General features: G+C 49.8%; 1 protein-coding gene across 1 annotated transcript; it reads left to right on the top strand.

Annotated features, from left to right (window-relative positions):
• The first annotated feature begins 5,630 nt into the window (after nt 1-5,630).
• LOC116409670 (fibulin-1-like) lies at nt 5,631-9,820 on the top strand. The gene is made up of 3 exons (XM_031898479.1): nt 5,631-5,973; nt 6,146-6,280; nt 9,439-9,820. The coding sequence occupies exons 1-3, from the start codon at nt 5,898-5,900 to the stop codon at nt 9,576-9,578; spliced, it is 351 nt and encodes a 116-aa protein (XP_031754339.1). The 5' UTR covers nt 5,631-5,897; the 3' UTR covers nt 9,579-9,820.
• Nucleotides 9,821-10,676: the final 856 nt, after the last annotated feature.

Genomic DNA, 10,676 nt, shown 5'->3' with positions numbered 1-10,676 from the left:
ATAACAATAAAACTGGAGCCTCACAGAGCAATAGGGTTTTGGTTGCTAGGGTCCAAGTTACCTTAGCAACCAGGGAGTGGTGTGAATGAGAGACGGGTATATGAATAGGGGAGGGGCTGAATAGAAAGATAAGGAATAAAAAGTAACAATAACAATAAAACTGGAGCCTCACAGAGCAATAGGTTTTTGGTTGCTAGGGTCCAAGTTACCTTAGCAACCAGGGAGTGGTGTGAATGAGAGACCGGTATATGAATAGGGGAGGGGCTGAATAGAAAGATAAGGAATAAAAAGTAACAATAACAATAAAACTGGAGCCTCACAGAGCAATAGGGTTTGGCTGCCGGGGTCAGTGACCCCCATTTGAAAGCTGCAAAGAAGGCAAATAATTTGAAAACTATAAAGAATAAATAAATAATGAAGACCAATTGCAAAGTCGCTAGGACTAGGGCATTCTATAATATATTGAAAGTTAACTTAAAGGTGAACCGCCCCTTTAAAGAGCAATCTAAAAAAGAAACAGGGTAGAGACCTACACAGGCAGGAAGACCCGTGCCTGAACCAGACCCTCATAACCACCCCACAATGCCTCCTCCAACCCAAACCGGAAGTGATGTCACTGCAGACCAGAAGTGACATCACTCTGGAGGCGGATGAACTGAGTAAGGGGAAAAATATCATTATGGCCGGAGGGAGGGAAATACACTGAGTGCTCTGCTGAGCAATTCTGGCATTTTATTCCAATATTTTTTTACCCCGGAGCAGTGAGGGGGCGTCTGGGGCAACCCAGGTATTTATTTAGTCATCACAAAATGAATTCTCTGGACACAAAAATAGGTTTTGTATTCACAGAATGCATTCTGTAGTCGCAAGATTCTTTTTTTTGTCATCACAAATATCTTGTGAATTCATTTTCAGATCACAAAATACACTAGGGGGCTGATTTATCAGTTTATTCGAGTTGGAAAAAAAACTTGCAAATTCAAAAATCAATAAACAAACCTCCCCTGCAATATATTGGCTAAAAATGCAACATTTTCACCCAGCATTCCATTGCAATGAAAACATACATTTGGGTGATTTTTATTTTGTAACTGCAAAAGAATTTTTGTGTTTACAGAATTATTTTTGTGAAATAAGGATTTATTTTGTGCCGGCAAAAATACATTTGTCACTACAAAATCATTTTTGAGTTCACAGAATTAGTTTTGTGATGACAATTTACATTTTGCGATGCTAAAATTGATTTTGTTATTACAGAATGTATGTTGTTGGCAAAAAACTAATATTTTGTCAGTGGAATTTACATTTTAGCCTTAGAAAAACACAATACCATAGATACAAATAGCACCCTTTATCCTGCAACAGGGGCATGGTGGGTAAGTGGGTGGGGCCTCATATATATATATATTTATATAGGTGGATATTGCTTTACTGTGATGGGTGGAGCCTTTTAAAAAATATATTCCTTGTATCCCGGGGTGCTTAATGTGACAGTTAAAAAGAATGACAAATGCATTGACTCCATTGAACACAACAGACTGGGCGGGGCTTTGTATAAACAGATACAAGATGGCCGCACACAGCAGAGCTGATAAAATAAAAAACAAAACAAAACTGAAGAAACCCAAGGAAGCAATCGGATCTTTTTTGATCAACATTCAGCATGAGGTGCATAAGAGATGCACACAGGATCGTCCAATCAGGGCTTTGTATTTATTATACTTCATATATGCTGCTGGGGGTCCATAATCCAAATCCTGATTATCGCTCTATTTATGGGCCGGTGAGCCCTCTGCATTCCTAGCGCAGTATTGGGGGTGCTGCTGGAGGTGAGTTGAAGTACACAGAGGGGAAGATGGGAGGGATTATGGGTAAGGGCAAGGTTTGCCCCCCCAAAGGCCTGTACCACAAGGCTCAAAATAATGGACCCAGGAACCTGCTGCCTCAACGTTAGGTCAGAACCCACCAGCTGATCCTTCCCACCTAGAGAACTGACTCTGGTCATGTGATCCCAGCACTTAATGGGGGGCTTATTTACTATTTATTTATTTTTATTACCCAGCATTCTGAGGTCCTGGGGTCACTAGGGGTTGCCAAAGAAGTTCTGCTCCAGGGTAGGAGCAATGTCACAACACTACTTTGTTCATGTAACCAGCAATTTCTTTCATTTTTTGGGGGGTCTTGGGGTTGAACTACCCCCCTTATTAGTGATCTCCTTGCCATTTCACACTGGATAAAGTGTAGGGTGTTCTGAGGGACCCTTCCAAAGGGTTGGCCCTGCCCCCAAGTCCTGCACAAATCCTGATTTGTCGGGCAAAAAAGGGGGAGGAGAAAAAGGTATGACCCTCCTGCATCACTCCTGCCCTAAGACCCTCCTGCATCACTCCTCCCTTAAGACCCTCCTGCAACACTCCTGCCCTAAGACCTTCCTGCATCAATCCTCCCCTAAGACCTTCCTGCATCACTCCTCCCTTAAGACCCTCCTGCATCACTCCTCCCCTAAGACCTTCCTGCATCACTCCTGCCCTAAGACCCTCCTGCATCACTCCTCCTCTAAGACCCTCCTGCATCACTCCTGCCCTAAGACCCTCCTGCATCACTCCTCCTCTAAGACCCTCCTGCATCACTCCTCCTCTAAGACCCTCCTGCATCACTCCTGCCCTAAGACCTTCCTGCATCACTCCTGCCCTAAGACCCTCCTGCATCACTCCTCCTCTAAGACCCTCCTGCATCACTCCTGCCCTAAGACCTTCCTGCATCACTCCTCCCTTAAGACCCTCCTGCATCACTCCTCCCCTAAGACCTTCCTGCATCACTCCTGCCCTAAGACCCTCCTGCATCACTCCTCCCCTAAGACCTTCCTGCATCACTCCTCCCCTAAGACCTTCCTGCATCACTCCTGCCCTAAGACCCTCCTGCATCACTCCTCCTCTAAGACCCTCCTGCATCACTCCTGCCCTAAGACCTTCCTGCATCACTCCTCCCTTAAGACCCTCCTGCATCACTCCTCCCTTAAGACCCTCCTGCATCACTCCTGCCCTAAGACCTTCCTGCATCACTCCTGCCCTAAGACCTTCCTGCATCACTCCTCCCCTAAGACCTTCCTGCATCACTCCTCCCTTAAGACCCTCCTGCATCACTCCTCCCCTAAGACCTTCCTGCATCACTCCTGCCCTAAGACCTTCCTGCATCACTCCTCCCTTAAGACCCTCCTGCATCACTCCTCCCCTAAGACCTTCCTGCATCACTCCTGCCCTAAGACCCTCCTGCATCACTCCTCCCCTAAGACCTTCCTGCATCACTCCTGCCCTAAGACCTTCCTGCATCAATCCTCCCTTAAGACCTTCCTGCATCACTCCTCCCTTAAGACCTTCCTGCATCACTCCTCCCCTAAGACCTTCCTGCATCACTCCTCCCCTAAGACCCTCCTGCATCACTCCTCCTCTAAGACCCTCCTGCATCACTCCTCCTCTAAGACCCTCCTGCATCACTCCTCCTCTAAGACCCTCCTGCATCACTCCTGCCCTAAGACCTTCCTGCATCACTCCTCCCTTAAGACCTTCCTGCATCACTCCTCCCCTAAGACCTTCCTGCATCACTCCTCCCTTAAGACCTTCCTGCATCACTCCTCCCCTAAGACCTTCCTGCATCACTCCTGCCCTAAGACCTTCCTGCATCACTCCTCCCCTAAGACCTTCCTGCATCACTCCTCCCCTAAGACCTTCCTGCATCACTCCTGCCCTAAGACCTTCCTGCATCACTCCTCCCCTAAGACCTTCCTGCATCACTCCTCCCTTAAGACCTTCCTGCATCACTCCTCCCCTAAGACCTTCCTGCATCACTCCTCCCTTAAGACCTTCCTGCATCACTCCTCCCCTAAGACCTTCCTGCATCACTCCTCCCCTAAGACCTTCCTGCATCACTCCTCCCCTAAGAACTTCCTGCATCACTCCTCCCCTAAGACCCTCCTGCATCACTCCTCCTCTAAGACCCTCCTGCCCTAAGACCTTCCTGCATCAATCCTCCCCTAAGACCCTCCTGCACCACTCCTGCCCTAAGACCCTCCTGCATCACTCCTCCCCTAAGACCCTTCTGCATCACTCCTCCCCTAAGACCCTCCTGCATCACTCCTCCCCTAAGACCCTCCTGCATCACTCCTGCCCTAAGACCTTCCTGCATCACTCCTGCCCTAAGACCTTCCTGCATCACTCCTGCCCTAAGACCCTCCTGCATCACTCCTCCTCTAAGACCCTCCTGCATCACTCCTCCCCTAAGACCCTCCTGCATCACTCCTGCCCTAAGACCTTCCTGCATCACTCCAGCCCTAAAACCCTCCTGCATCACTCCTGCCCTAAGACCTTCCTGCATCACTCCTGCCCTAAGACCCTCCTGCATCACTCCTCCCCTAAGACCCTCCTGCATCACTCCTCCCCTAAGATCCTCCTGCATCACTCCTCCCCGAAGACCTTCCTGCATCACTCCTGCCCTAAGACCCTCCTGCATCACTCCTGCCCTAAGACCCTCCTGCATCACTCCTCCCCTAAGATCCTCCTGCATCACTCCTGCCCTAAGACCTTCCTGCATCACTCCTGCCCTAAGATCCTCCTGCATCACTCCTGCCCTAAGACCCTCCTGCATCACTCCTGCCCTAAGACCCTCCTGCATCACTCCTCCCCTAAGACCCTCCTGCATCACTCCTCCCCCAAGATCCTCCTGCATCACTCCTCCCCTAAGACCCTTCTGCATCACTCCTCCCTTAAGACCCTCCTGCATCACTCCTGCCCTAAGACCTTCCTGCATCACTCCTCCCCTAAGACCCTCCTGCATCACTCCTCCCCTAAGACCCTCCTGCATCACTCCTCCCCCAAGATCCTCCTGCATCACTCCTGCCCTAAGACTTTCCTGCATCACTCCTCCCCTAAGACCCTTCTGCATCACTCCTCCCCTAAGACCCTCCTGCATCACTCCTGCCCTAAGACCCTCCTGCATCACTCCTCCCCTAAGACCCTCCTGCATCACTCCTGCCCTAAGACCCTCCTGCATCACTCCTCCCCTAAGACCCTCCTGCATCACTCCTCCTCCAAGATCCTCCTGCATCACTCCTGCCCTAAGACCTTCCTGCATCACTCCTCCCCTAAGACCCTTCTGCATCACTCCTCCCCTAAGACCCTCCTGCATCACTCCTGCCCTAAGACCTTCCTGCATCACTCCTCCCCTAAGACCCTCCTGCATCACTCCTGCCCTAAGACCTTCCTGCATCACTCCTCCCCTAAGACCCTTCTGCATCACTCCTCCCCTAAGACCCTCCTGCATCACTCCTGCCCTAAGACCTTCCTGCATCACTCCTCCCCCAAGACCCTCCTGCATCAATCCTCCCCTAAGACCCTCCAGCATCACTCCTCCCCTAAGACCCTCCTGCATCACTCCTGCCCTAAGACCTTCCTGCATCACTCCTCCCCTAACTCCTCCCCTAAGACCTTCCTGCATCACTCCTCCCCTAACTCCTCCCCTAAGACCTTCCTGCATCACTCCTCCCCTAACTCCTCCCCTAAGACCTTCCTGCATCACTCCTCCCCTAACTCCTCCCCTAAGACCTTCCTGCATCACTCCTCCCCTAACTCCTCCCCTAAGACCTTCCTGCATCACCACCACTACAAGACAATTCATTGGATGTTTCCCTGATTTCTCTCCAGTAGGTGGAGCTGTTGCCCCCTGGCTGGACTCTCACTGACTGCCAGCCAATTCTGACCGATGGCTTTATAGTGGGAGGGATTCAGCCCACAAGCACAGGGTCACATATATATATATATCTGTCTTATGTTCTGCGCTTTCCCAGGTACGACAGAGCCGACACCGTCCGTTGCATCAAATCCTGCCGACCCAACGATTTCCATTGTATGACCGACCCCGTGCACACCATTTCCCACACGGTCATCTCCCTGCCCACGTTTAGAGAATTCAGCCGGCCGGAAGGTAAACCCCTTGCCATTATTTACCTTTATTGGCTGAGTTGGAGGGGGAGGCACATTTAAAGGCAAACTAAACCTAAAATAAAAATACATTTAATTTCTGTCTCATATGATAAGCTTTACTTCCCCTTTAATGACAACTTTTTATGATTTTTTTTTTTTTTTCTGTTTCACAGAAATCATCTTCCTCCGGGCCATAACCCCCGCATACAGCCCGGGCCCCCAGCCCGACATAATATTCCACATAACGGAGGGCAACCTGCGGGAATCCTTTGATATCCAGAAGAGATACGTGGATGGAATGATTGTCGGTGAGACTCGTGTTATAAACAACAGATCCAATAGCGTTGGGACTGGGTGTGGCCCCTACACTAACTCACTGTTTGGGGGCCCTCATCTCAGGACTATTTAATTTAGTAATATGCAGCGTTAGCCCTGACCATAGCAACCCATAGCAACCAAGAGGTAGTTATAGGACTGAATCAAGTACTGGGGGGCCAGGCGTACAACTGCATAGGGGCCATTGTGGCCCCTCAGGAGACCTTCAGCTCTGGTCTGGATATTGACTGCCTGCTCCTTGTTGTTTAGTGTTATTGCCTGTAGGTGGCAGGTCTTAGGGGAGGAGTTAGGGGTGGAGTGATGCAGGAAGGTCTTAGGGGAGGAGTGATGCAGGAAGGTCTTAGGGGAGGAGTGATGCAGGAATGTCTTAGGGGAGGAGTTAGGGGAGGAGTGATGCAGGAAGGTCTTAGGGGAGGAGTGATGCAGGAAGGTCTTAGGGGACGAGTGATGCAGGAAGGTCTTAGGGGAGGAGTTAGGGGAGGAGTGATGCAGGAAGGTCTTAGGGGAGGAGTTAGGGGACGAGTGATGCAGGAAGGTCTTAGGGAAGGAGTTAGGGGTGGAGTGATGCAGGAAGGTCTTAGGGGAGGAGTGATGCAGGGAGGTCTTAGGGGAGGAGTGATGCAGGGAGGTCTTAGGGGAGGAGTGATGCAGGGAGGTCTTAGGGGAGGAGTTAGGGTACGAGTGATGCAGGAAGGTCTTAGGGGAGGAGTTAGGGGTGGAGTGATGCAGGAAGGTCTTAGGGGAGGAGTTAGGGGAGGAGTAATGCAGGAAGGTCTTAGGGGAGGAGTTAGGGGATGAGTGATGCAGGAAGGTCTTAGGGGAGGAGTTAGGGGAGGAATGATGCAGGAAGGTCTTAGGGGAGGTGTCTGTAGGTGGGCAGTACTGTTACTAAGTAACATGTGGGGGTGGATATCCCTTCCGCTTGGATTCTCCGACCATGGATGCCACTGGGGGGGGGGGGGTTTACAGGGGGTATTGCATTCGTGGTAGAGGGGGCTTCTATAGATGTAAAAGTGCTATTTGTGGGTTGCAAAGGGGGTGGGGCTTACAGAGGAGAGGGCAGGGCTTGGTTGTATCGTGAGTTGGAAGGGCCCCGGGTCTATGGGGCCAAAGTGACTGATAAGCTAATACCTGGGGCTCTGCAGCACGATTGGGCCATGTGATTGGGCCATGTGATTGGGCCACGCTAATAAAGCTTCTTCTTCTACATTCATTTAAGGGGATGTTCACCTCTGGGTTGACTTAGTAGGATGTAGAGAGTGATATTCTGAGACAGTTTGCAATTGGTCTTCATTTTTTATGAAGCATAAACCTATGCTAAGCAGCTCTCCAGTCTGGAATTTTTAGCAGTTATTCGGTTGCCAGGGTTCAAATTACCTTAGCAACCAGGGAGTGGTTTGAATGATGAAAGAAGGCAAATAATTAAAAAATGATACGAAATAAATAATGAAGACCAATTGAAAAGTTATCTTAAATGATGCTCCCCAGCCTGGAGAGGGCGCTATGCTGCTTAAAAAGGCTGGGCTGCCACCTTTGTGTAGGTTAAAGCCAGGCAAAAGGAAGTGGGGGGGTCAATGACATCAGGGGGTGGGAATGATGATGTCATGGTGGAGTTATGACATTGTGGGCAGGAATATTGTTGCTTTGGGGGTGGAGCTATGACATGGGGGGTGTGGTTATTGCAACTCTTGGACAAATTCGGCCACAAATAAAGCCCCAAGACCTTTAATCCCCCCCCCCAATGCCCTTGTGGCCCTTGCTCTGTTTCCAGAACCTCTAACCTAATGGTTTTTACTGCCTTCGGTTCTGGTTGAGTAGGAGTTTCCTTTATCCCTTGGGAAAAGCCCATTATGGCCCAGTTGTGCCGCTTCTATAAACAATATTCCAACCACAGGTACCACTATGGGGGCCACTATGGCGCCATTTCCCAGATCGTTCCCTGCCCCGGGCTCAGCAAATCTCGACTTCCATTAAGTCCGTCTCTTAGACAGTCCGTGTAGCCCAGTCCGTCCCTTAGACAGTCCGTGTAGCCCAGTCCGTCCCTTAGACAGCCCGTGTAGCCCAGTCCGTCCCTTAGACAGCCCGTGTAGCCCAGTCCGTCCCTTAGGCAGCCCGTGTAGCCCAGTCCGTCCCTTAGACAGCCCGTGTAGCCCAGTCCGTCCCTTAGGCAGCCCGTGTAGCCCAGTCCGTCCCTTAGGCAGCCCGTGTAGCCCAGTCCGTCCCTTAGGCAGCCCGTGTAGCCCAGTCTGTCCCTTAGGCAGCCCGTGTAGCCCAGTCCGTCCCTTAGGCAGCCCGTGTAGCCCAGTCTGTCCCTTAGACAGCCCGTGTAGCCCAGTCTGTCCCTTAGACAGTCCGTGTAGCCCAGTCTGTCCCTTAGACAGCCCGTGTAGCCCAGTCCGTCCCTTAGACAGCCCGTGTGGCCCAGTCTGTCCCTTAGACAGCCCGTGTAGCCCAGTCCGTCCCTTAGACAGCCCGTGTGGCCCAGTCTGTCCCTTAGACAGCCCGTGTGGCCCAGTCTGTCCCTTAGACAGTCCGTGTGGCCCAGTCTGTCCCTTAGACAGTCCGTGTGGCCCAGTCTGTCCCTTAGACAGCACGTGTGGCCCAGTCTGTCCCTTAGACAGCCCGTGTAGCCCAGTCTGTTCCTTAGACAGTCCGTGTGGCCCAGTCTGTCCCTTAGACAGTCCGTGTGGCCCAGTCTGTCCCTTAGACAGTCCGTGTAGCCCAGTCTGTACTTTAATGATTGTGCCAGCAAAGCCTGGATACCTGGGGCCCGTGGCCAAGCTCCGGTTCTGATGGGCCCAAAGGCTGTTAGAGCCAACGAAGACCGAGCAATTCCAGAAGGTTCTGATTGACACAGTTGAAAGGTCCCAAGGTTTGTTCGGGGCCAAACCAATTCATATTCTCCATGGGTTCTGCTCCTTCCAGATCCAAAATATTCTTCCTCCTCAGTGCTGCTCGGTTCCGGAACAGGTCCAAACCCTGCTCCCGTCCATTCCGACTGCTGCACCCAGATCCACTGTATCAGACAGAAGAGATCATGGTGGAGATTCTGGATATACAACTTCTCCAGTTATTTTATAAAGAGGTTCTAGGTTCCACGTTCTAAGCCCCTTTATCCGTCTTTCCCCAGGCGTTGTGCGGCAGGTGAAGCCCATTGTGGGGCCCTTTCACGCCGTCCTGAAGCTGGAGATGAATTACGTGGTGGGCGGAGTCGTCTCTCATCGCAACATCGTCAACGTCAACATCTTTGTCTCTGAATTCTGGTTCTAAGTAGAATCTTTTTTTTTTTATCTGGGTCCAGGATGAAAGTTCCGAGGCTGGTTTAAATGGTTTATCTATTCCAGTTGCTCATGAGCTTCTTAAATAAAAAAGGACCAGTAGTGCCATATAGCAACCTTTGTTAGCATTGAGGTGTCAGGGGTTTGTTTTTCTGAGGTCCTTGTTTTTTTTTAATATCTGTGAGAATGCTGTGGGCTCCTCTGTCCTCTGAAAATAAATATACATTCTTTGGAGGTGCTACTGGCCCTTTATAGCCTTGACTAGAAAATGTCTAGAATATTCCATAGGGGATCCTATTGATTTCTTTTAACCACTTCTGGAAATCTAACCGCGGTCAGGGGGCCCCACGTTTATAGGGGCCACTGCTTTTTTTTATATTGATACACTCTTGGCTTTTTATAGAAACATGTAACATAATTATGGAGGTGGGAAGGGTATCAATGTCGGGGAATCATCTGTAGATTCAAGGAAAGACCAGAAACGCAGTACTTTCCAGAAACCCCGCCCCCGAGGATCCTATAAAAGCTTTTAACGGGAATATTGTGGGATTTTAGAATGATAATGACAAAAACAATCTTCCATTTTGACTTTTCACCAACCTGGAATGGAATTTGGTTGCTAGGGACAGTGACCCTGGCACCTGGACAGTAGATTGACTATGAGGCTACATTGGTACTGTTACTTTCGCCTGACATTTCACCAAATGCAAATATTTCACAGGTTTTCCTGTCTAAATTGGGATAAAATTCTATATCAACACATTTGGCAAACCCCGTAACCCTAACACTAACCCTAAACCTAAGCCTAAACTTAAACCTAACCCTAACCATAACCCTAACACTAACCCTAATACATGATGGGTTGAACTTGATGGACAATGGTCTTTTTTCAACCCTATGTAACTATGTAACTAACCCTAACCCTAATACACTAACCCTAACACTAACTCTAAACCTAACCCTAACCCTAAACTTAACCCTAAACCTAACCCAAAACCTAACCCTAACCCTAATCCTAACCCTAAACTTAAACCTAACTCTAACTCTAACCCAAGCCCTATCCCTAACCCTAAACTTAACCCTAAACCTA

The sequence above is a fragment of the Xenopus tropicalis genome, chromosome 3 (genome assembly GCF_000004195.4).
Source record: "Xenopus tropicalis strain Nigerian chromosome 3, UCB_Xtro_10.0, whole genome shotgun sequence".
NCBI lineage: Eukaryota > Metazoa > Chordata > Amphibia > Anura > Pipidae > Xenopus > Xenopus tropicalis.
Note: the sequence above shows the minus strand (reverse complement) of the source record. Positions and strands in the feature narration are given on the sequence as shown.

Bases quoted from the DNA above. Each gene is read 5' to 3' on its own strand.
- LOC116409670 (XM_031898479.1), top strand. From the start codon at position 5,898: ATGACCGACCCCGTGCACACCATTTCCCACACGGTCATCTCCCTGCCC. The intron at 5,974-6,145 runs GTAAACCCCTTG...TCTGTTTCACAG, and splicing joins AGAATTCAGCCGGCCGGAAG to AAATCATCTTCCTCCGGGCC. The intron at 6,281-9,438 runs GTGAGACTCGTG...GTCTTTCCCCAG, and splicing joins CGTGGATGGAATGATTGTCG to GCGTTGTGCGGCAGGTGAAG.